Raw genomic sequence first — 27090 nt, 5'->3', positions numbered from 1 at the left:
CCTCTTTTGAAGGCATGGAGCCTCTACAATTATCAGGTCAAAAATAGACAAGTGGTCTAAAGGACTACATATGCAATTTGAGTCAAATAAAATAACTTATAAAAGGAAGAAGCTCACTAGATCTGCAATCTCATAAAGAGGACATACCAAAGGGTGTTGAAAAATTGTGTAGCTATGGTCAGTATTTTCATTGGCAAATTATGGAAAAAATTCATATTTTAACATTTGACCAAATCAGCCTAATGATGGACAAGTCAGCCCCACGAGGAAAAACCACCTCCTAACTCACATAAATAAAACATCATTGGAGATCATTTGGCACACATCACATCCATCATTCAATCTGCAAATCATAGAGATACATCCACACATGCGAAGGATTCAAAGGAGAGTTCTCTGTCTGCGTTGACCAGTTTGTATTATTCTGTTTGACCAGCATTGACTTGGGCTTGATCTGGATTTAAACAGGGACGCAACAAATTACAAAGATAACCATAAACACAGAGATGCAGTGGAAATAATACTTCATTTCGTTACTGTAAAATACTGAAATATGTTTACGAATAGAAATGGAAATAAACCAGCTAGGGCGATGGTAGCTTACTTCTGAGAAGAGATGTGGCGGCTACATGCCTCTGAACTGTGTTATAATGAGGCTCGAAGGCCTATTTATTTTTGAGAAACAAAGGAAAACCCTAAACATCCAAAAACCTAACCCTAGAAGATGAAATGCCAAACTGTGGGCCCCGTTTGGGTAAATTGGTACATCAACTTCCCAGGGTCGTAACTTTGGCATACGATCTCTGTTTGATGCGCATAATATCTTGTTAGAAAGATCTATCCGAGAACTACAACTTTGGGACGAGCAACATCGGTCCATGGACCCATTTTGCTCCCAGTTTTCCCAAAAAACGTCGTTTAGGGCCTCAAAACGGCTCCGTAAGTTCAAGACCCGAAAAACTGCTAAAAATAGTAAATTGTGCTACAATTAAGGACACTGAATCAGCTGAAAGAAACAATGGTGGGGGTCCAAGTGGACTTGGCGGGTGGCCACCAATATCGACCTGGATCATTCCTCCCCCCTTAGGAAGCAATGGTCCCCATTGCGTTGAGTTCCTTCATGAGATGAGGAAACTTCTGCTGAACTTGGTCCCTGGTGAGCCACTTGCCCTAATGAAGGAGTTGGCCTGCTTTGACAACTCGATACAGTTGGATATTCTGCTGGCAAGTGTGCTTGATGTGTGTGTCCATGATCCGATCAGTTGCAGCTTGTTCCATGCAATCTAGATTCAACTTTGTGGGTGTAAGTTGTTCTGCAATGTCGGATGTGCCTAGTAATGGTGGAAAGTATGTCCGAAGACGGTCCACAATGAACACTGGGTGCAGGCCAAGGAATGGGGGAATGCTGAGCTCAAATGCATTGTCTCCTACAGCCTTGGTAACGGTGTAAGGACCATATCGGAGTGGTCTGAGTTTCCGATAGGCTCCGGTAAGGTGTTCCTTTTGCAAATGCAACCAGACTGTCGCCCACCTGAAACTTGTGTGGCACCCAATGTTGATCATGTCGCTTCTTATACCTGGCATTTGACTTCTCCAGAACGTCATGGACTTGCTAGCGAATATGTTGGATGTGCTCAATGAAGTTGTTTGCCTTATCCGTTTCGAACTAGACATAAGCCGAATCTGTGTGAGTAGCTGCAAATGGCATGGCCACATCAATGGGACATAGTGGTTGGAATCCCAAGCCCACCTGAAAAGGGTTAGGGCCAGTTGAGTTGTGGAGAGCCCGGTTGTAGCTGTGTTGAACATAGGGGAGGCTTTCATCCCATGTGCGTGGATGCTTTGAGTTGTACATGCATAGAATGTGTATGACCATCCTGTTGACAACCTCTGTCTGCCCATTAGTTTGAGGATGGAAAGCTGTGGACTTAGTGAGTTTGGTGTCTAGCATCGACCAGAGACTAGACCAAAATGTACTAAGGAACCTGCTATCCCGATCTGAGATGATATACTGTGGGGTCCCAAAGTGTACCCACACTCGTTCAAAGAAGAGTTTAGCAATGGCTTCTGCTGTGATATTCTTCTTGTAGGCCGCCATAATGGCCATTTTCGAGAACCTATCGACGACCACAAAAACACAATCGTTTCCATGCTTAGTGGAAGGAAGGCCTGACATGTAATCCATGGAGATGGATTCCCAAGGTCAACTAGGGGTAGGCAGCGGGGTATAGAGGCCTTGCTTCTTGATGGTCGGTTTGGCAATGGCACAGGCAATGCATGATATGATGTACTTCCCGACATCCTGTCGAAGATTCGGCCAATAGAAATACTTATGTAGTACTGCCACCGTTTTCTCGACCCCGAAATGCCCAGTAGCCCAATTGTAGTGTGCTTCCCAAATCATCTTGGCACGCTCGCTTCAAGGAACACAAAGGTGACCCAGGTGGCATAACAGGGCATGCTGGAGGTGAAAATCTGGAACATGCTGACCCTCCAAGAGTGTCTGGTATGTGTGGCCAAATTCTGAGTCGCTTTTGTAGAGAAGTGGCCAATCAGAAGTCTCGTGCCCACAAGAGTTGAGCACGGTGGTTAACGCCATGATCGGTGGTCAACTAAGGCAATCTGTAACATTATTGGTGTTGTCCTTCTTATACTCGATAATAGATATTCAAATGGAACTATTGCAGGTATGTGGACCACTTCTGATGGTGATCATTCTGCAATTTCCCTTGGGTCTATATGAACTGCAAAGGTCGGTGGTCTATGTGGATGACTGTTTCCTTCCCCAAAATGTAATGCTTCCATTGTCGGCAAGCCTGCACAATGGAATACATCTCTTTGTCATAAGTGGGATACTTCCGGACTGTGTCTGAAAGTGTCTCACTATGATATGCCACTGGATGCCCGTGTTGAGTAAGGACTGCCCCAATAGAATAGTCAGAGGCATCTATCTCGACCTCAAATGGTGGTTGCAAGTGTTTGGAGAACCTGTCAGATGTGGTGGAGGTGCTCTTCCCAACTCTGGCTGAAGATCAAGATGTCATCCAAGTATACCACTACAAATGAGTTGGTGAATGGCCGCAAGATGTTACCCATTAGCCTCATGAAGGTTGCAGGAGCATTCGTCAATCCGAAAGGCACAACCAACCATTCGAAAAGGCCCTCCTTGGCTTTGAAGGCAGCCTTCCACACATCGGAGGGTTCGATTGGTACCTGGTGATATCCTGACTTCAAATCGATCTTGCTAAAATATTTTGCCCCCTTCAGTTGGTCCAAGAGTTCATCAATCCATGGGATCGGGTACCTATTGTAGACAGTGATCTTGTTTAACGCCCGATAGTCAATACAGAGTCTCTAAGTCCCATCCTTCTTCTGTACCAACACGATCGGGCTCCAACAGGGCGATGAACTCGGACAGATGTGACCTTTCTGCAGCAACTCCTGAATTTGTCTCTTGATTTCATCGTTCTCCAGAACAGAGCACCGATAGATTGGTCCATTAGGCAGCGACGCACTTGGGGTCAAATTGATGGAGTGCTTGACCTGACAGTGCAGAGCAACCCCTGCAAGGGAGGTGAAGATGTCCTCGTACTCCTCCACGACCTTCTCCATCTGTAGTTGTCGTGCGGAGGGGCCTTGTCTGGAGGTCGTGGCCATCGTCTTCTTCTTTCCTTGAAGGCGTATCATCAAGAAAACAAATTTCCCGGTTTTGGAAATGAGCTTACTGCATTGTTTTGCAGTAACCAAAGAGATGGCGGTAGGCGGTGCTACCTCTAGTATCCTGTACAATTTATTTCCCAAAGTAACAATAACAGCACGGGACCTTGATTCATACACAGCATGTTGCTTCCACAAGTATGGTTGTCCTAATAATACATCACAAACTTCAAGGGGAGCAATGTCACACAATACCTCATCCATGAAGGGCTTGATGTTGTATGGAAGGCGACACTGCTGGCTCACGCGAAGATCTCGTCCTTGGTGAAGCCACCTGATGGTGTACAGTTGTGGATGTGTTGTGGTCGGTAAGCCCAGCCGCTTCACGACCTCTGCCGAAATGAGGTTCTTTTGGCTCCCGCTGTCGACAATGAACTGTAGCGGGGAGCCCTTTACCCACATCTGGGAGTGGAAGAGACGCTCCTCCTCCTCTATATCTTCGGGATCCTCCTTCTGGATCTTCGTGGTGGCAACGGTGGCGTTGGGCTCCGCATCGATAATCTGCATCCCTTTGTCATTCCCTTCGTTGAGTGTTGACTCAGAGTCGGAACATGCATCTGATTCTAAAACCTTTAGCTCGGCCACCAGTGACTGCTTGACCCGACACTCACTTGTGTTCTGAGTGGAGCTCTTATGGAACTCACACCACTTTCTTGTGTCCTTTTTCGGCTTCGCGGAGATGTTCTTTGTTTGCATCTTTGGCGGGTTGTCTTGGGCCACCCCGCCTTGGCTTTGTCCTTTGTTCTGCGGTTTGGGGCCACCTTTCCCTTGCTTCAGATTTGCAGTTCCAAAGTCTCGCTTCTTCTGTTTAAACTTTTGCTCGACCTTGATGGCATATCGGTATGCTGTGCCGAGCGAGGAGATGTTCAAGAATTCTATTTCTTCTTGGATGTACTTGTGCAGGTAGCCGCAGTATTTGAGTACCAAATGTTGCTCTAAATCCTTGATCCCCAATTTTGTGCGAAGGGTATGGAAAATATTGGTAAACTCTGGCACGTCTTGGTCCCTTCCCTGCCGCAACGTGGTCCACTTTATGTATTAATCCTCATAGCTTCCGATAGAGTAGAACTGCTCCTTGATGGCATCCCGAAATGAATTCCAAGTGGGTGCGGCTGAAAATAGTGAGCCTATACTTTCATACTTCTGCTCGCAGTAGATTTCCCACCAGTCCTTGACATGGGGGGCTACTTTGAGAAGAGCGAAAATAATTTTTTCCCAACTGGAAAAATCATGAATAGAAAAATAACCCTCTAGCAGATTTAACCATTTATCGACGGCATCTACGTCTATCTGACCCTCGAATATGGGGATTTCAAAATTAACTTGTACCTTAAACGATGTGGCGTTTCCAAAGTAGTTGTTGGAAGTCGATGTGTCGCCCCTAGATAGCCGCTAAAGGATCTGGGCAAAGTTGTCCATCATCGCGTTCCTTTGTCGCTCGAGGGCTTCTTCGAGCAAGATTTTGATAGGATCTCCTGCCCCCTCGTCTTTCTTTTCATCCGCCATGGGAGGTCGTCGGGATTTGCGAGGATGGTCTTGCAAAGGTTCGACCAGTTCAAGCCCTAACTCCTTATATCCCAACCTCTTTGGGGACATGCAAAGAAAAACAGAGAAAAAGTAGACCGCTCTAATACCACTGATTCAAGAATCACTTGGAGACATTTGGAGACACGTCGGGCATATACTCAGTAACCCGAGGGAAATCGACTCTCAAGGAGAAGAAGTTTGATTTCAAAGGGAGAGTAGCATGGTGAAGGAAGAGGAGGGTATCAACGTCAATTAGAGATTGAGGAAGAGGTGACACAGAGCATCTGAGAGACAGCGCAGAGGGAATATTAGTGAGACAGCGTAGATGGAGACGCAGTCCTCACGCAGACTGACGCAGAAGTGACACAGAGGAGGGTAGAGGGTCTCCAAGGTGTCAGAACTTCTCTAGGAGGAGGATAAAAATTGTCTCAAGTGTTTCTCTCAGAAGTGTCTCAGTATTTTGCAGAATTTTTCTTTGTAAAGAGATTGTTGTTGAAGATTAATAAATAAACCCTCATCTGCTGCACCAATTTTCCAGGGACAATTGTCCAAAAATAACTGTGTTGATGTGATTGATTCTTGTGCTTGTATATCACTATTAATTTTCTCTATGCTATTATGTGATAACTGCAGTAGAATTTATTTTAATGTTTACTGAAGGGTTTTGTAAATAACTTATTATGAAAAATAAGTAGGAGAAATAAATCAGTTACTGCAGTAGAATTTCGTGTTAGAAATTTTCACAGTCAATATTAGACATCTACGCAAGAAGATGTTGAAGGTCCAAGTGAGCCTATGCAACTAGTAATCGTTCCAGAAAATCGAAAGAGGCCTGCTTGGTTGAGAGCTACTCTACAAGAAGCAGAAGGACACACAGCTAAGGGGACCTTCAAAGAAAGCAAAAGACCGAAAAGGTATTCTGGATATGTTGCATATATGACAAAGTTGATTGAAGCAGAACATTCCTCCTATGAAGATGCGACTAAACATCAAGACTGGAGGAATGCAATGCAGAAGGAATACCAGTCAATCTTGAAGAATGATGTATGGGAAATTGTCCCTAGGCCAAGCGACAAATCTATAGTCACTTCAAAATGGATTTACAAAATAAAGCATGTTGCAGATGGGCGCATTGATAAATACAAAGCAAGGTTTGTAGCAAAAGGGTTCTCACAAAAAGAAGGTATTGATTACGAAGAAACCTTTTCTCCTACAGCTAGATATACAACAATAAGATCGCTTGTTTCTTTGGTTGCTACTATGGGATGGAACATTCATCAAATGGATGTTAAGGCAGGATTTCTAAATGGGACTATTGATGAAGAGGTTTACGTTGAGCAACCTCTAGGATTTGAAATGAATCAGAGGGAGACTCATGTTTGCGGGCCAAAGAAGGCTCTATATGGCTTAAAGCAAGTACCTAGAGCTTGGTATGCAAGAATGGATGCATACCTATTGAGGCTTGTTGAGAAATCTAGGGCGTCAAGGTTAAGTGATTTCTCTTCTATTAATAATTGCCTGTGAATGCTTTCTACTTCTTAGATTAGGATCTTCTTTTACTTATATTATTATAGTGTTACTCTTCATCAAACAGCTACAAATGCATAAACCATAAAGAGACAAGAGACACAGAATATACCCTATCAGCCAGGGCCAAAACCTCTCCCACTTGAGAGGAGAACCCGAACAAATTCTTCTTCTTATAGAGACTTCAATTGACGAATACCTAGACCAAGACCCTTGACCTAGTTGTCACTCCAAGACCAAGACAGAAAGCTTCCTCTTCTTCCTTGAGTCAACAATAGTCAAACCCTTTGCTTCTTCTTCTTTCTCAGCTATCCTTCAGAATTTCAGCCCCTTGATTTAGGTCTACAACTTTCGGTTCTAAATCAAAAACCCTAGCTCATATAGTTGATCAACTTTGACCCTTAACTATCCTTACTTTAGAAGGAGACTTCTTCTTGATAACACGACTTCCCTTTGACTTGTCCTTCTCCCAATTCGGTTACCTTGGATGACTATAACCTTCTCGGCCTTCCTGCAATAGATCATCCCCTTCTTCTTTACACGTGTGACAGAAGAACAACCCTAAAAATAGACTCAAAACAAATCTGAAAATGATGCTAAGGACTTCGCTCTTCTTCCTCTTCTCTTCGTTGATGATTAGGCTTCTTCCCAAGTGATCTTCGCATTTCTTAATTTTAGACCTGCTTGACCGAATTTCTCTGCTCCAAATGAAATATGAACTGCAATATTTATAGTTGTTTCCAAATCAATTACGCTGACTTGTTGGAGGGTGAACCAACGTATCATTTGGTGAAGACCTTTTATTCCATCTTGTAGTAGACTTGTAGGAGGTGTCTTTGCTTGGTCTTAGAGGGCCTTCTTATACATTTAATGACTTGTACAAAAATGTAACATGCCCAAGAAGGGTCCTTCATACATGACATTGACTCAAATTGAATTTTATGACTAGATTATAAAACCTAAAGGTTCACAACGGGAACCTTAACTAAAATAAAACTCCTTGATCATGAAAACCATGATTCAAGTACTTCAAAAATAATTTTATTTTCTTCTTTTTATCAATTACATAAAATCACAATTACACATGTCATTATGAAGTCTAAAGTTACACTTTTCAACACTCCCACTTAACTAGGGAGGTATTCATAATGGTACTTGGTAATTCTCAATATGAAGAATTATCATAAGAAGAGTCGGATTGGTAAACCATTTGTTTAGCATCATATCAACCATCATTGTTACATAGCAAGGCCTTGACTAATAGCTCTATCTCTCCCCAAGATCTAAGCTCAATGTTGTCGACACCAATGATGTATAGACACCCTCATCATTGTCTCTCTCGGAACATACCCCACCCGGGTTCTCAAGATGTGTTCCACCAAGAATATTATTATCTTGGATTTCCAATCCTCAAAGAATAACGGTCCTCTACGACTACTCTTATCTTGGATGCCCTAACTCATCCTCAAAGAGCATTGGATGCTAGATGTTTACCCAATCCTCCATTTTGTCCTCCCAAGTGAAGACAAGAATGATGTGTCTATCTCTCCCTCTTAATTAGGGAGGGCATATATATTTCAATAAAGGAATGTACCTAAGCTCCCTCTTGGCTTAGGAATTTTGCTTCCAAGTTTCTACCAAGTAAGAAACTTGTTTCCAGGCTCCCTCTTAATTAGGGACCTGCAGCATCTCCTCAGGTGGAGATGATGGGACAACCAACTGCTTGAAAAACTCCTCATGATGTCATGAACTCTTCTTCTTTATTCAAGAGTCTTCATGTTTTGGGACTTCTTCGTAGGGCATAGGCCATCCATCAATTTCATCCATGAGTCAGTCATGTCATTGTTCCTTTCATTGATAAGTGATCTATCAATTCATATCTGACCTTCCTTCATGCCATGTTGCCTTCTTCATACCATGTTTCCTTAAGGATCTTTAATCCTACTACATAGGCATTGGTGGTGGAAGATAACCATAGATCTTTCCTCGGCAACCCTGCATAAGCCCATCAAATATTTGTTCAAAAATAAGAAATGAACACTTTAATCAAAATTACCTTTGTGATGATCTTTCATCATGACATCTTCTAGTTTTCATCAGCATCCTGCATACATGTCGACACATCTCCCAAAGATATATACTATCAAGGGTCTCTCTCTTTTTCAGACTTCACCAGAGTTTACATATCTTTCTTGGAGATATCCTAGTCAGATCTTTTGGTTTTCTGATGTTGATTGATTTTTCCATGGTTGCATATTCCACAATCTCTTCCTTCCTTTCTTTTACATGCTTCATTCCCAGAATCTTCCAATCAGAGTTCCTCCAATTATTGTCAACCACCTCATATTACATATGAGGACATATTATGTTGATTTCACCTAGTGAATGTGTGACCCATGCATTCTTGCATCCCTTGAATGGAGGAGATCCTTCCTCTTAATTATGCTCTCAAGATAGAGCACTGATCCATGTTACCCGCAACCATATGACATGACTCTACAATATCAAATGTAAGCATACATACCTCGTTTTCCTTTATGTCATCCAAACTTTCTTCAACAGCTTCCTTGGTTGAAAGAACTTCAATTCCTTGATCTGCTTGACCTCTTATGTCATCATACCATCATCCCATGAATTCCACAAGTTTGGAATTCTTAATGAAACACTTGCTTCCCCTCTTGATCGGTGAACCTTTTGGATGAAGATTCCATCAGAGAACCTTGAGGATCTGGAGTATCCCCATTCAGCAAATGTTTCCTTTTGATAGGTGTATGATGAGCCTTGTACTAGATGACCTTTTTCTTTCTTTTCCATAAGTGCCACCTATGTTACAAATGAGGTTTCCAAGAGCCATATCTTTCCATAGTTGATTGCCATAGATTCCAATTTCAACCATCTTTCATACTTTTCTATGATGATGTCACGAGCTCTTGCTTTTAATGCTTCTATGATGCCATGATACATCCCAACATTTTTCCTAGTGAATCATGATAGCCATATCTTACAACAGAAGACTCAGGAATTATGAAAAGAACTTAGGTGAGGAAGACTATCTCAATCATAGTAGAGATCTCTTACTTCCTCTTTCTTGGACTTCTTCTTTTTAGCTTCCTCCACTTCTTTAGTGATATGGGCTTCTTCTCTTCCTCTTTTTTTATTGTCCTTCTTGATCTTAGGAGAATCTCTTTTGTAGTGCCCATATTCTCGACACCCATAGCAATGAATCTTAGCCATGTCCCTTTTCTTTTTTCGAGAACCAGACTTTCCAAATTTTCCCTTTCTTCTTGTCATTGTAGCATAAGCTTGATTTTGCTCACCTGCGCCCACATCAGATTTGGCCTTTAGTCTAGATTCTTCAATTTTGCACAGTGACCATAGATCCTGGAATAAAGTAGCTTATTTCTTCCCATAAATACTTGAAGTATAGTTACCCCACACCTTCGGTAGTGCATTTAGTACAATTGTAGTCATTTCTCTATCAGATATGACTTCTCCCAGATCTTGAAGTTGATCCCTGAGTTCGGATATCCTCATGAAGTATGAGGTTATTCCATCATCCTTTGACATCTTTAGCTTGTAGAGTTCTTGCCTTAATGAGATGACTTCTACAGCAGTGCTTACGAAATACAACTCTACCAATTTCTCATAGATTTCTTTTGAAGTTTCGAGTTTTGATACATATTGGATGAAGGGATCCTTGATGGATTCTATGAGAATCCTTTGAGCCCTAACTTCCCCTTTCATATACTTTGTAAGTTCTTGAGCATCTTCCTTTGCTGGTTTGGTGATTGATCTTTTGACATGTTCCATAACCTCATTTTCAATGAGGTTCAGATCTGTCTTTTTCTTCCATGCAAGATAGTTTGAAGCCCCAGCCAATTTGTTGCTTTCCTTGCAAAAAGATGTTTTGACAGATTCAGATGTGGACATAAATATACTTACTTGATAGGATGCTCCTTCTCCTTGTTGCTTCCTTGATGTTGATGATGACATAGAGAATAGAAAACTTCTCCTTCATAAAGGTAGTTTTCCTCAATAATGATCCTTGATCCCACATTGAGGAAGATCCCTTTGGATCCTTTGATGGTGGAGTTTTTGTTGATGAAGATCAATGATGACTTCTTGATGATGTCTTCAATGGTAAGGATCTTGCTTCAACGAGAGAGAGATCACCTTAGAATCTTGATGACAACATTCTTGGTCTTGCTTGATGTATAAGTCCTTTAACTTGATTAGGGTCTTTGAGGTCTCTTGAGATGGCTTGAGGGTTCCAAAACTTCTTTGTAGATTTCTTCTTCAATCTAGGGTTATGATGCTTCCTTTGTAGATCTTGACATCAAGATGATCTTCGCTTTGATGCCTTCCTCGAGATTTGATCCTTGAGGGTCCCTTGATAAGATGCCCTTCCTTGATTTAGTTACCTTAGCTCTAAAACCATGTTGAGAAATCTAGGGCATCAAGGTTAAGTGATTTCTCTTCTATTAATAATTGCTTGTGAATGTTTTTTACTTATTAGTTTAGGATCTTCTTTTACTTATATTATTATAGTGATATTCTTCATCAAACAGATACCAATGCATAAGCCATAAGGAGACAAAAGACACAAAATATAGGCTATCAACCAACGGCAAACCTTCTCCCACTTGAGAGGAAAACCCGAACAAATTCTTCTTCTTATAGAGACTTCAATTGACGAATACCAAGACCAAGACCCTTGACCTATTTGCCACTCCAAGACCAAGACACAAAGCTTCCTCTTCTTCCTTGAGTCAATGATAGTCAAACCCTTTACTTCTTCTTCTTTCTCGGCTATCCTTCAGAATTTCGGCCCCTTGATTTAGGTCTACAACTTTCAGTTCTAAATCAGAAACCCTAGCTCATATAGTTGACCAACTTTGACCCTTAACTATCCTTACTTTAGAAGGAGACTTCTTCTTGATAACACAGCGACCCTTTGACGTGTCCTTCTCCCAATTCGGTTACCTTGGATGACTGTAACCTTCTCGGCCTTCCTACAGTAGATGATCCCCTTCTTCTTTACACATGTGACAGAAGAACAACCCTAAAAATAGACTCAAAACAAATCTGAAAATGATGCTAAGGACTTTGCTCTTCTTCCTCTTCTCTTCGTTGATGATTAGGCTTCTTCCCAAGTGATCTTCGCACTTCTTAATTTTAGACCTGCTTGACCGAATTTCTCTGCTCCAAATGAAATATGAACTGCCCTATTTATAGTTGTTTCCCCATCAATTACGCTGACTTGTAGAAAGGTGAGCCAACGTGTCATTTGGTGTAGCTGACTTGTAGGAGGTGTCTTTGCTTGGTCTTGGAGGGCCTTCTTATACATTTAATGACATACAAAAATGTAACATGCCCAAGAAGGGTCATTCATACATGACATTGACTCAAATTGACTTTTATGACTAGATGACAAAACCTAAAGGTTCACAATGGGACCTTAACTAAAATAAAATTCCTTGATCATGAAACCCATGATTCAAGTACTACAAAAATAATTTTATTTTCTTCTTTTCACCAATTACATAAAATCACAATTACACATGTCATTATGAAGACCAAACCTAGTTACACTTTTCAACAAGGCTTGGTTTTACCAAGAGTTCTATAGATCCTAACCTATACATCAGGGTGAACCAGTCATCATACTCTTGTATGTTGATGACCTACTTGCTACAAGTGTAGAGCATCGAATTCAGGAATGCAAGAAGCAGTTAGCAGCCGAGTTTGATATGAAGGATCTTGGGATTATGCATTACTACTTGGGACTAGAAGTTTGGCAAAAGCCAAGTGAAATATATCTTGGTCAAGGTAAATATGTGATCAAGATTCTTCAGAAATTTGGCATGATGGACAGCAAGCCTATGATGACTCCTATGATTACCAATCTAAAGAAGTTGAGAAGTTCAAATTCTAGTCCGGTGGATCCTACTTGCTACAGACAGTTGATTGGGTCCTTGATGTATCTGTTAAATACAAGACCTGACATTTGTTTTGCAGTGAATGTCCTCAGTCAGTTTTAGATGGAGCCAAACCATGATCATTAGATTGCAACTAAGCATATCCTAAGGTATTTGCGTGGAACCATGCATCATTGCCTCTGGTATACTGATAATGAAATCCAACTCATGGGATACACAGATTCAGATTGGGGTGGCAGTGAGACAGATGGAAGAAGCACAATAGGTGGATGCTTCAACCTAGTATCTTCCATGGTCTCATGGATGAGCAGAAAGAAGGATACAATTGCTTCGAGTAGTGTTGAAGTTGAATATGTTGCTGCAAGTGAAATCTGTCGAGAAGCAGTTTGGCTCAGGAAGTTACTGCCAGATTTGTTTGAAGGACCGCTTAGCCATGCATGAATATATTGTGATAATGAAAGTTGGATAAGATTAACGGAAGACCCGGTGTTTCATGCTAGGATGAAGCATATAAATAATAAGTACCACTATGTCAGAAGCTTGGTACGAGATGGGGTCGTAGAGTTGCACTATCTACCTACAGATGAACAGGTAGTTGATATTCTGACTAAAGCGTTACCAAACAAGAAGCTTGAGTACCTGAGAGGTAAGCTTGGTTTGGTGGACATCTCCTCCCTAATTGAGAGGGAGTGATGTTGGATAGTTCTTGTCTTTATGGGCCATGCACTAGACCAGGACTAACAGTCATAACTCTTAGTGAAGGCCATATAGAAAGAATGGAGTTCGAAGGATCGAATAAACATCTAAGATTGGAACTGCTTATGGATTGTAGAATCTAGGAAAAGAAGTTATTAACCGATACTCTTTGAGGATGAGATAGGGAATCCAAGATAATAGTCGTCGAAGAGGACCACTATTCTGAGGATTCAGGTTGGAAATCCAAGATAAGAATAGCCCTAAAAGGACATACCTGGTGAACATCCAGATGGTGTATGTGCCTTAGAGGTAGTGTGGCAGCTCACGTAAAGCCTCCCAACATAATGCTCTCAAATGAAGATGAGTTTGTCTAGTTAAGGCCTTCAAGGACAATGTCAGTAAGGGTATAGATGTTTCACAAAGATGGCTCATCAATCTGAATCTTCTTATGAGAATGCTTCAAGGATGAGATTCCTTGTACCATGAGATGGGATTATGAATACCTCCCTAGTTAAGAGGAAGTGTTGGAAATTGTAACTAGGCTTGGTCTTCATAATGACCTATTTGTAATCATGACATTGTATACTTTGTATAAAGAAAGAAAAGAAATTTTTTATTTTATGTAAAGCATGGGTTTCATGCTCAAGTCTAGGTCAAAAGCATGTTCTTCGTGCTTCTAGGTCTTTCTAGGTATTCCTAAGACAAATATGATTTGATGTCATATATTATAGTCACAATTGGACTCATTGTAATAAAGGAAAATATTTATTTTGTCAAGAAAGAGCCATTTATTCCTCTAAGACCAAGTCGGCCCCAGTTAAGGACATGTTGGCCTAAGGGAGGGCTATTCGACCCCTCAAGAAGGCTATAAATACAAGGAGTTGGACCTCATTTGGCACACTCACTTATCATCAAGTTCGATCTATAATAGCGAAGGAGAAGAAGAGCTAGAAGGACAAAGAAAGGAAGAAAAGAAGTCAAAGTTTCTTGGATCATCTCCCTCTTCACACATGTGAAGCTAGGGTTTTGTTGTTGTCAGTTGTAGGAGGCCAAAATTGCAGCGTTGAAATTTTGAGGCACAGTTGCAGGGCCGAAAATTTGGGACGAAGTTGCAGTAGGTCAAAGTTTGGAAGCTGCCTTGAAGAAGACTTTGCAGGGGGGGCGACTTGGTGCTTGGGAGGATATTGGGCTTTGGTCTTTAGCTAGGGTTTTGTTGTTGTCAGTTGCAGGAGGCCAAAATTGCAGCGTTGAAATTTTGAGGCGCAGTTGCAGGGCCGGAAATTTGGGACAAAGTTGCAGTAGGTCAAAGTTTGGAAGCTGCCTTGAAGAAGACTTTGCAAGGGAGGCGACTTGGTGCTTGGGAGGATATTGGGCTTTGGTCTTTGGGTCTTGGAAATCTCATTGTAAGAAGATTCTATAAGAAGAAGAGAAGCACTATTTCTGGGTTTTCCCCTTGGAGGGGTTTTTCCCTAGCTCAGAGACTATATCTTGTGTACTTTGCCTTGTTGTGATCTTCACTGTTTTGGTAATTGCTTGATGAACAAGAACTAATAAAAGTAATAAAAGGCCAACATATATCACAAGTAATTATCAAGTTAAGGAAATTTTCAAAATTATCTATAATTCATAAGCCTCCTGATTTTCCAACAGCTACTGGCAAATTGAAACAATAGTAGAAAAAAATTCTCCTAGGAGTTACCCAAATGGGTGGATAATAATACCTATATGACTAATTTGTTCAAAAACATATCCAACCATATATCCCTAAGTAACAAAAACATGCGACCATCTACCCAGTCTGCAAGGCACTACACAAACTGTTGATATGGGTCAATGGACCAACCAACCAATCCATCCTATAATAAAACCATGAAAAAAATAGGCACTCAAATTGGATTTTTCAAGAAATCCAAATTGAGTTCTAAAACTCTCTATCAAGTTGGGTATGACCACACCTTTTGTTATTTATCATCTTTCTCCATTACCCCTTGCTCAAATTAAGGGGGTGTTTTGAAATTATTGTAATATTCACTTATAGTTACTTGACATTGTGGCTAAGTGTCCTTATTATTGTATTGATAGGTTATGTTCAAATCAGTGTTTGAAAAACTGGCCGGTTTGAACAGGTAACTGGTCAAACCGACCGGTTCGAACAGGTAACTGGTCAAACCGACCGGTTCACTAGCCCACCAGGTCAAACCGGCAAAAAAACCCAGTTTGACCCCTCCCTTCGCCAAAAAAATTAGAAAAAGCGGTCCTAACCGGCCGGTTTAGGATGGAACCGACCAGTTTATGGTCAAACCAGCCAGTTTATTGCCAGGGCAACCATAAACCCCACATAATGCATTTTTTGAGTTTTGACGTTGTTTTGAGGGAAATTTGGGGTTGTTTTCCTCCTAGTCCCTCCAAGAAAAAAATGCCTACCCTCTCATTTTCCTGACACATCTCAACCCTAGCAATGTTGGCATTTAATGGTAATGTTAAATTCTTAAAGTAAAAGTGACATTTCCTTTCATCCTTTTACTTAAATTTTTAACATTACCATGAAATGACTCAAGATGTTTGAGAGTGGTTTCGACCTCATTGGATTTCATATGGAGAAACTAAAATTTTACTCAAAATTCAGCAGACTTAATGGTTTTCAGGATTTCATAGTTTGGGGGTTTGCAATGTTTCCATTTGATTCTATCATGTGTGAGAGTATGATATTGGCATTTGATCAAGAGAATGAAGCCCTTTAAGAACCTTGACGTTGGTGGCATTGATTGTTGAGCTTTGTTGATGTTGGTGGCATTGATTGTTGAACTCCTCTACCATGTCCTTAACAAGAATGCACTCTTCACTCAAAGGAAAACAACTGGTTAGGCATGCAAATATTTTTCTACCACATTATAAGGTTGAGGAGATTAACCCTTCACTCAAACCAAAATCATTGGTTAGGCATGTTAAACCTTTTCAATTTCTATCATCTTATAAGGTTGAGAAATCCAAGTCTGAAGACTTTGAGCTAGATGATGTTTATGTATCTCTTGTTGATGATGTTTATGTATTTCAAGTAGCGTTGAATCAATGATGAGTTTCATGAGTGACCATGTTGATCAGTGATTTGTAGTTTTGATGTCTATTTTTGTTGCTACTACTAAAGTTGTAGAGGAGTTTTAGTCTAGTAGTAGTGATGAGTTTGATCATGATGAGGAGTGATCATGTTGTTGATCATTGATATGTAGACTTGTAGTAGGTCAGTGACCCCATAGCTTAGAGCATTGTTTTCGGACTCTAGAGGCCATTTAGAGCCTCATTGATTACGTATTTTGTTGCGGATATGTATTGCACTCGATACCATTTTGATATATTCACCTTTACGTGGTATATAGATGAGCAAACCTTGCATATTTTGTTTCTATTGGCTTGGAATCATGGTTTTAAATCTTAAAAATAGTTTTTTTCATTTAAAATTAATTTTTAATGTATTTTTTAAAAACCAGTTCGTTTAGACCTGACCAATCCCGGTTCGACCAGTTCCTGTTCGAAACCCGGTTCATTAGGTGGACTAGTCCGATCACCGGTTCTGTTTTTTAAAACATTGGTTCAAATACAACCTAGTCAACATTATTTTATATTATTCTTGGTGGCTAAGGTTCACCTAGTTCCATAATCCCCTTATGGCGAAAGGCACCCCAAAGTCTTAAGTACGTATAAATACACTTTATGAGTTTGTATACTATCATCTTGGATTTATTAGTGATTGATTCTTTTACCTAAGGGCACCACATCTTTTGTTCTTTTATCATGGGTTCACTTCTCTTTATGTGATATTTGTGTTCAAATTCTATGATAGATTAGGGTTTGTTAAAGTATTCACTGAAGATCCATTATCTCTTTATCATTCCAACAGATATAACATTATTGAACCCACTATGTGACCATCATTCCTAGATGTATAGTTTTTGCAAAACCTACACAACGCCCCCACCCCCCAACAACCAAATAAAAGGAAAAATGTTTTTACATAAGCATCTTATGCAATATGACTACTTGTTGGCCATGGTTTTGTTATGAGAACTAGTCATGCTCCAAGGATTCTACTAATCTTCATGGATCATGAATCAGTCCTCTCAATATGACAAGTGGTGAAACAAGATGAGAAGAGCTGAACAAATCTTTTCCATGAGCTAAAGAAGACAAAAGTCTTGCCGTCGAGAAATGTGGAATGTAATAAAATCTAATTGATGGCACATACATAAAAATGGGATATTTGCATGAGAGTGTCATGCATCCTCTCCTAGTGTACATATAATCAGTTACATCTTTTGAATGTTCTAGCTAACTCTAATCTCCCCTAATTATAGGGTGGGCGTGTAAGTGTATGCATGTTTGCACATCTTACAGACAAAACACACTAATAATTTACTTAGGAGTACTTAGGAACAATGTCTTCATCATTCCCTCCTTGCTTAGGAGGAAATTGTCCCCAACTTCTGGCAAAGGATAACAAAATTGTTTTTCAAATGTTAGGCAGAAAATATGTTTAACATCATGTGATAGAGTCCCTTTTGAACCAATACAACGTGTTGTCTTCTTCCTTCATTTGGCTCTTGTTCAAATATCAAATAGCATAATCTCTAAGAGCTGGTACCAGATTTCTGGAATAGCATATTGCAGATTGAGCAACTATAACTCTTCCCCCAAGTGTGATGACTCATAAATTCTAATAGCATTGAATTTATTCATTGCTTTGATGTGAGGCATGAAGATGTGTGGATGAAATTGTCCATAATGCCCTTGGCTTAAGATGGCTAGTGGTGGTTCAATCATGTGTTGCTTTCAGGTTCCATTACATCTTTGTTAAAGCTACAATTAGAATTCATACACAAGTTCAGGGACCCTAATGAAGATGATGGTGTCTCTGAGGATGATGATGCTTCAGTTTATTATTCATCAGGGAATTATGATCGTGAAGTTGTTTCTAGAACCAGTTTTTTCACCAGCATTAAAAAAGAAATGATTAAAGTTAATAAGGTTTAATTTGTTGATAAGATTCCTGCTATGAATAAAGGTGTGCCTCTTTCTCATATGATTATTTGATAACGAGCACACACTAGCGCCTGAGACATTGATATCCCTCAAGAATTCTGTTGAAATTAAAAATGGAGTACCTCTACATTATGTCACAAAGCTTCCAATTTCAAGTGTTAACAATGATGATGTTTGGAGAACATTTCAGGAGATAACAGTGTAAAAATTTATGAAACGTAACACATTTTGGGTGATCACTTCAACCCAGCATCAGGGACACAAAGCTTCAGTGAAAGTAAAATGTGTTCAGGACCAAGATTATAAAGGAGAGGAAGGACTAATCCATTAAGACGTGAGAGAGAAATGACTGTTAGAGGAGAAAGGGGGGCAGAAAATTTAATTCAAAAGATATATTAAAAATATAAATACAAAGAGGACGATTAGGGTAAAAGATCAACAAAAAAAATGGATAGTTAAAAGGCTAACTAATTAAAAATTAAAATTCCAAAAATTAAGAGAATAAAAAAAAATAGTTAAAATGAAAAAGTGGGGGTGGGGTTTAAAAAGAAGGGACACCAGACAAACAAAAAAGAGGAGGGTGTTTAAATTAAAATTAATTACTTCAAATTGAAAGGTTAGGGGAATAACTAAAAGTAAACATCATGACGGTATACAAAAGTAACCAAAAAGGGGGTCGAACAAAAAGAAAAAGGGGAATAATACAATGAGAAAAAGGGGGATGACAATAAGACAGTAAAAAAAGGAATGAAAGGGTGTTAAAGAGAGGATCAAAAAGTAAAGAATAAAGGAGGACAAAAAATAGAAGATTAGACGAAGAAGATCAAAAGGTAAAGGGGGGAAAACAAAAGCCTAGAACTAAGAGGTTGATAAAGCTAAAACTCAGAAAGGCTAAGATTCAACTCAAGCATGAGAGAGCAAGCTCTGAAGAGGAGATAGGACTATGGTTACGGGTGTGGTTGCTAGAAAGGAGTTGAATAGTAGGCTTCCAAGATTGACTAAGTTTTTAGCCATCCTCATGATTAAAATTATTGGAATGATTTTCAATTTCAAGTGCTTCTCCATTGATACAGGAGGTATAGAAGGAGTGCTCAGCAATAGCAGATTTGGATATTCAATTATGAGCATTGTCGCCAACATTCTCTTTAATATGGGCTTGAAAGGGTCTACCAGTTTGGCATATCTTACATGTAAGATTTGCTACAAGAACATGGGATTTGGTAAACTCCTGAGCCAAGCATAGAGTCCAATTTGTCTTTAGCAGACCTGAAAAGTTACTTAAAGGTTTTATGGGGTTTTTGCAAGGATGGCGACTGTCTGCTTAAGATAACAATAATTGTGTATGAGAGTCCACCTACCCCTGAAGGACCTCAGGAGAGGAAGACAAAAGGACCACGTCATCTGCAAATTGAATCTAACTACCAAATAGTTCCCATGTAAGCTGCATAAACAGATCAATCTGATTCTCTCTAACTGACCACAGCTCAACAAAAAATCACACAAAACACACTCCTATCCATATGGATAACTTGGAATCATAATACCAGCATACCAAAATTTTGCTTCAGGAAGAAGACATGCAGGAGAACATAAAGTTTAAACATAATCAAGTGCTTGTAGAACAGAACCATGACACTTACACTTTACTGTAACTTCTTGATCAACATGAAAATGTCGACACCCAGCTTCACTGTAAGTTCTCAACCTTTCACTCTGATTTTGTTCAATGATATTAGCCAGCACTTGTGACGATTCACTTAATGGGGGCCTTCTGAATAGCTCTGCGTAAAGTAAAGAGAACCGTAAAGTTGCTAATATGTCATTGCAATGATCAACACCATTCACACATGAAAAACTGATTTTCATACATTTCTGGCAATTGTTTAATATAAATGGTGCACTTGTTTATAGTTCAGTGATTGAACACCTTTTATTTTATTTGTACATGGTTTACTGATTAGTAAAATGCTCATAGATGATAAAAGGACAAGAAACTAAGATCCAGTTACAGATAACCACAAATAATACTGATTTAGAAAGGTGAGTCACAAATATAGAGTTTTAGTCAGAACCAAATCTTATGATCAAGTGAACTATAATAGAACTAAACATTCAATTGTTGGTCAGCAGAACTCTTCCAGGTCACCAACAACTGCATCACTTAGATGCATCATAAAACCATCTTCCAGGTCACTGCAACAGTTATTATTAAGTTGTTAAGAGAAACATTTATTGATTATTGCCTTTTAACTTCCATTGCTCCCATTATTCTTTTCTTGAGGGATATATATGACAGCTAGCATCAAGTACTTGTGATGGTTGGATTCCACCTTGTAGCATCATGACTGTACATATCCCATTTTGTAGAGGAGAAATTGTACATCTTGGCTTTTCCAACATCTTGGGGAGTCTATCAGTTTGTCTGGACCTGTCAAGAACTTTGTTCATCCTGCAACCCCTGATAATAAAGACATCCAAGCACTTTCTTGGCAATTATCCCTTGTTTTTGGTGCTATGTAAGGAATTATATCTTACTGAGACTCTTGCTTTTAATTATGCTTTTTCATAGAATTAAGCAGTATGACTTGAATACTTTGATTAACCCTATGCACTTTTCTTTCATTCATATTTCGATTCCATAACCATAAGACACTAGTTAATTGACTTACACTATTTAATTCACTAAAAACAAAACTATTGTATTCCTCAACTTTCACGCATCTTAGACATATAGAGCAGATAGATTAGGTGTGCTTTATTCATGGTAACTTTGTTTTCTGTCAAGATTACAGCAAGTTTAACCTGCTATTGTCTCGATTTCCATACATTAAAAACAGAAAAAAAAAATATAAAAAAACAATATTTTTATAGTGATCTACAGTGTTAGAACAGCCTGCTGCACTTATGGTTTCTGCACTTTATTTTGTGATTTCTTCAGTTTAACTTTGGATTGGGTTGCATGCCCAATCCTAGTACAAAATTTTGCATTATTTTATGTGCATATTTTCACTTTCTAGGCAGTTTCCAGCTTGCTGCTTTTCCTATTTAATTGCAGATTTCTAATAGAACAGCAAACTTTTATTTCAATTTAAGGTGTTTTTAATCATTCATTGACTACAGTTGACTGCTTAGATCTCTGAGGCATACCCCCCTAATGTTATTAAGCACTACTGTTGACTGGTGTTATCATTGATGCCAACATCACTCTATGAACGCTCTTAATATACATCATGCATTGCATTAAGTTGGAAGTTCCAATGGACAAGAAGCCCCAGAAGAAAACAAGCCCCAGCTGTCTGGTCATCATGCCCCGCATTTGAGGAGAATTTTGGATGGAAAGGTCAATTTATTGGACTCAAGACTATCGCCATCATGTTGTCCTCGTCATGCCGATTCCTACGGTAAGTGGTATGCCTCAACTCCTCACAGTTGAGGAGATATGCTTTGTCAAAGTTGGAGCCCCCTTCTTGAGGTCAAAGTCCCCAAAATTACATAATGTGGCAGCTCAACAATTGGCTAAATAATTGTTTAATTCATAGGGCCAAGAAGAATTTTATTGAACTTACCCAAACAATTTTTCAAGGTCAATTTTGGTAGCAAAAGAGAATTTTATAAGAGGACATTAACTAATATTTAAAGGATATGTCGGCTCTAATGCTGTTGGGGATTTTGACCTCAAGACCGGAATCTTCCTACCTGTCTGCTTTTCCACAAGAGCTTTGAAATCTTTAAAGAGACTGAAGACCTCACGCTTGGTCTTCAAGAAATATATCCAAGTCCTCCTAGAGTAGTCATCAATGAATATAACATAATACTCATAACCACCCAAAGACACATGAGAAATACGGCCACTAACATCAGTATGAATCAAGTCTAGTATACCTGTAGATCTGATGGCGCTCGCTGGGAATGGTAACTTGGTGTACTTGCCCAAAGCACACCCTCTGGAGACCTCATAATGCTCAACACTGAAATCAGGAACTCCAGTAGTGATCTCCCTCAGTACTCTCAAAGCTAGATGATGCATATGCAACATCCTCCGGTGCCATAACTTGCACAAGTCTCTATTGCTGATAGTACTAGTGTGACTGCTACCAGATGTGCTACCCACCAATGCTCCTGCCGACTGAAAACTAAACCTGTATAGTTTCCCAGAGCGGACTCCAATCACTTTGGCTGAAGTGATGGAAGGTCCCTTAGGATGCATCAATACCTGCCCTCCTGAGAAAGTGACGTCAAACTCCTCCTCCATAGCAGACACTGAAATCAAGTTCTTCTTCATCCCCGGAACATACAAAACATCCATGACCTTCAAAGGAGGCAAAGACTCCCTCTCAAAGGTCACAGTCCCCACACCAACAACTCTCACAGTGCGGTCATCTCCTAGTACAATCTCAATATCAAGTGCCCTCTCTGCAAGCTCTAAAAAGAACTCTCGTGCACCTGTCATATGGCAGGAAGCCCCGTTGTCTATGTACCACACATCGGATGATGTACTCCTACTAGATGTAGAAGTAATAAATGCAAAGTCCTGGTCAAACTGTGAAGCAAATTGCTCCACCTCTGTTGAAGCTGCAGTACCCTTCTTCCCCTTGTTCTTCCTCTCAGGACACGTAGCAGCATAGTGTCCCATCTTCTGACATGCCCAACATTTGACTTTGGACATATCCGTATCTTTCTTCTTCTTCTTCTCTTTTCCCTTAGCCCCATCTAATGAGGCCCCTTTTTTGGCCTTACCTTTTTTCTTTCCCCTGGCTGTCAAGGCTACACCCTCCTCATCTGCTATCTTTACCCCACCACTGTTAGTCTTTTGTATCTCATGTTGCACACAATCATCCCAAAATCTGTCCCAATTGGGAAGATTCTCCCTAGAGGTAACAACATCTCCAAAGACCTCCCAAGACTTAGGAAGTCCTGCTACAACTATCCTGACTAACTTTGTGGGTGCAACTGCCTCACCAATAGCAGTCAAATCATCACTTACCTATTTGACCCTACCAAGATAATGAACTACACTTTCAGCCTTTGTCATCCTAATGTTCTTCAATTGTTCTTTGAGTACCATCTTCCTGTTCTCATTGGTACTCTGATAGAGAGTGGTTACAATTGTCCACATCTGATATGCATATGTGTTTCCTCTCACCTGAGGAACCACATGATCCTTCAAACTGTCCATCAAAATCCTTTTTTCCTTTGCATTATTTTTTGTGAATTCAACAAGTTCATCTGCAGCAGTAGGAGGTACAACCACTTGCCGCACTATGTCCCAAACTGTTGCCTCCTCAAACACTGTCTGAATTTTGTCCTTCCAAATGGCATAGTTGGATATCCCATCCAGTCTGTCCTCTATCCTTAAAAACATGGCCATGACTGCTGTCCAAAATTTACAAAACCAAGAAAATGGAGAAATGAACTTTCCAACACACCTTGTTGTCCCAAAAGTTTAATCTGTGTGAAATTTCACCTTGTTGTCCCAAAATATCAGTTTGTTGTCCAAAAATTCAGTTTGTTGTCCCAAACTACTGTCTGCTGTTTAAACTGCAATTTTCAGCCTGTAGCTCTAATACCATGTTGAAATTTCATGACCAAAAAAAAGTTCCCTGCAATCCCAACCCGGTTTTAATTTCATCTTATCACTCCCATTCAGTTAAATGCCCTTTCCCATAAACATACATTCAACATATAGAATTCTGGAAATGAAATTTTCAGATTAAAACACATGCACTGTCAACACATGCTGAAAATAAATATGAACATAACCAGACTAGCAACACATAAAAATACACACAAATTTTTGGCCAACTTAGACCCAGGCAAAACCCCTTCAATCTTCTCCAGGGAAAAGCTGTTAGAGAGCTCTTCAAATTTATTTATCTTTCAAGTTCAAGAAAAATACATTTTGCAAGCAAAATAAAACAGCAAAATATAACTTATCTCTTCAACCCAAAACTCCTTGAAAACAATGCACATTTTGCCTCGATTTTTGTGCCCACTTGAAACTGAAAATATGTACAGTACGGATACGACTATACGAACTTCGTATGGACTATACAGATTTCCATACCGTTGTACGGACTGTACAGATATTTTTTTTCAAAAACTTCTTTCAAATGGCATGTAGCTCACAATGTTCAATGTTGTTAGTATTGTACCTTCTGTTGTCTTCTATGCCTTGATTTACATGCCCAGCTTTGCCCAAAAATCACTCCTTCAGCTTGTTGCAACAAATTTCTCCTTCAAAACTTTTCTTCAGCTCTCAGCCTCCTTTCTCCAATCTACTCATGAAGAATGAATGCAGTCTCTCTTTTCTTTTCCCCCTTTTGTTTCCCTAAATGACTTTTGAGCAACCCTAAGATCTAATGGCTCAGATTCATTTAGATCAAGGGATGAGAATAAATGTGCATTTAATTCTCACTTTCTATTGTTTAACTCACCCGTTAAATTAAGTACCCACATTGTACTTTATGTCTAAAGTCACTTTTCACTTTCTAATTTAACATTCACTTTACCACTTATAAAGACACTTTCACTTTATAAAGTCACACTTAGGAAAAGAATTATTTTGGACACTTTTCCCTAGGTAGAGACTAACCCATGGGAAACCACTTGTCCAAGGTACATTAAAAATCAACATCTTTGTTGTGACTATGATAAGCCCTAACCAAACAGTTGAAGATGTAAAGTGATAGCATAAGCTTGATTCCAGATCTCTCATCAAGGACATCGAAGTAAGGAAGGATTGTTGTATCCCATTGAAGGTTGTTTAAAGCAAGGAGCTGTAATAGAAGTAAGGTTTGAGGATTTGTAGCAGAGTCTACATTGTACACTAATTGGAAGTACAACTTCAACTTTAAGATCAAGACTTTATCCTTAGGAAGCAAATGAAGCCTTCTGGAGACCAATTCTTTGCAAGAAAGGATAAGGTGAGGCAACAGTAAGGTATGTATAATTGTTTTTATACTTATCTAGCTTAAGTTGAATAAAGGGTCTACATAATGTAATACATTAGGGTTCTAGTGTTTGTAGGCTTCACCTTGTTAAAGGTTTTTGGTATATAAAGATTATAAACCCTAGATGGGACTTAGAAAACCCTAGTTAAGTGAGAAACCCTAATTGATTTGTTCCCTTATAGAAGCCTTAGCCTTTGTCATCTAGGGTTTGCAGGTAATCAAGGGTATATGGTAAACCATAGCAAGGGTTGAAGTGGATAATCCCTAGGTTATAAACCTTAGGGTTGATGGTTTCAAGGGAAATATCAAGAATTTAGGGTTTGTATTTAAGAACCCTAGGAGCATATGTTGATTTGTGTAGCTTGGGAGGTACTCCAAGCCTTAGGGTTCAGGGTTTGGAGGGCAAAGCACCACAATGGTCACTTGTGGGCTTGGAACCCAAGCATGGGGTTTTGTAGCCATCGGGATTTGGGTCAAAACCATGATGAATTTGAGCTTGGGAAAATTTGAGGTGATAGAGCTTTGCGAGCCAATTCCAACGCTCCAAAGATCACTCAAATCAAAGCTCTAGAAACGAAGATATGAATTTTTGAAGGTGAACAATGATTATGGAAATCAAGTCATGTAGGCTTGAAGTGATTTCGTCCAAGAGATATGTCCCTTCATGAATTCGTTGGAGGCTAGAGCCCTCATGTTATGTATAAATATGAGGTGAATTGATATGTTTTAGACCATCCAACAAGTGCAACGATTTCTCTAGAAAAGAATTCGGTGGAGAAGGGAGATCTCTATGCCCTAGCCGCAGCACAAGGAGACAAGAACAACGAGGAGGAGGTATGTTTTTGGGTTAATTCAGGGTCCTTGCTGCTGTAATGAAGGTCGAGTTTGCTGATTGTTAGGTCGAGGTCTTGAAGGCTATTACGATGTTATTTAAGAGTTGTTTGGGCATTGTTTTGAAGGATTGTTTGCTACAGGACTATTGTGTGCTAGGCCATAGGCCATAGCACCACAGTAGGACTTGCATAGGGCATGTTAAGGGGTTGGTGTATGCCCTAGATAATAGCGCAGCAAGGAGGAGTCTCTCAAGGGTATGTCGCAATTGATTAGAGGGTTGTCTGGGGACTGTCAAAGGAGTTAAGAGCTGCAACAAGTGGCCCAACCAGGACTGTCACAAACAACAGTATGCAAACATAGAGGACAGCAGTGTTTTGTGGAGGAACGTTGGGTCAAGAAGTGACCAATTTGGATCAGATTGACTTGAAGCCTGTGGGAGCCAATTTGGAGGTGATATTGGGTGATCGTGTGTCTCCATCAATGCAGATTCCATAGTGCAGAACCAAGCATGGGGTTTTGCACCCGTCAGGATTTGGGTCAAAACCATGATGAATTTGAGCTTGGGAAAATTTGAGGTGATAGAGCTTGGCGAGCCGATTCCAACGCTCCAAAGATCACTCAAATTGGAGCTCTAGAAATGAAATTTATGCATTTTTGAAGGTGACAAATGATTATGGACAGTCAAGTCATGTAGGCTTGAAGTGAATTCGTCAAAGAGACATGTCCCTTCATGAATTTGTTGGAGCCCTCATGTTGTGTATAAATATGAGGTCAATTGATGTGTTTTAGACCATCCAACAAGTGCAACGATTTCTCTAGACAAGAATTCGATGGAGAAGGGAGATCTTTATGCCCTAGCCACAACA

The 27090-nt window shown here is 39.8% G+C and overlaps 1 protein-coding gene across 4 annotated transcripts in view; it reads right to left on the bottom strand.

Annotated features, from left to right (window-relative positions):
- The window catches only part of LOC149260285 (FAD-binding protein), a 375148-nt gene that overhangs the window by 187014 nt on the left and 161044 nt on the right, over window positions 1-27090 (bottom strand). For all 4 annotated transcript variants that reach the window (XM_089420053.1, XM_089420065.1, XM_089420059.1 and 1 more), the window contains exon 4: window positions 20081-20221. In XM_089420053.1, coding sequence (XP_089276179.1) covers window positions 20081-20221 — 141 coding nt within the window. The remainder of the gene's footprint in view (window positions 1-20080; window positions 20222-27090) is intronic.

Source organism: Pinus tabuliformis, chromosome 6, assembly GCF_031772625.1.
Source record: "Pinus tabuliformis cultivar Carrire ecotype Pingquan chromosome 6, CPIR1, whole genome shotgun sequence".
In the NCBI taxonomy this organism is placed as follows: domain Eukaryota; kingdom Viridiplantae; phylum Streptophyta; class Pinopsida; order Pinales; family Pinaceae; genus Pinus; species Pinus tabuliformis.
The sequence above is the reverse complement of the archived record's forward strand: the minus strand, read 5'-3'. Positions and strand labels throughout refer to the sequence as shown.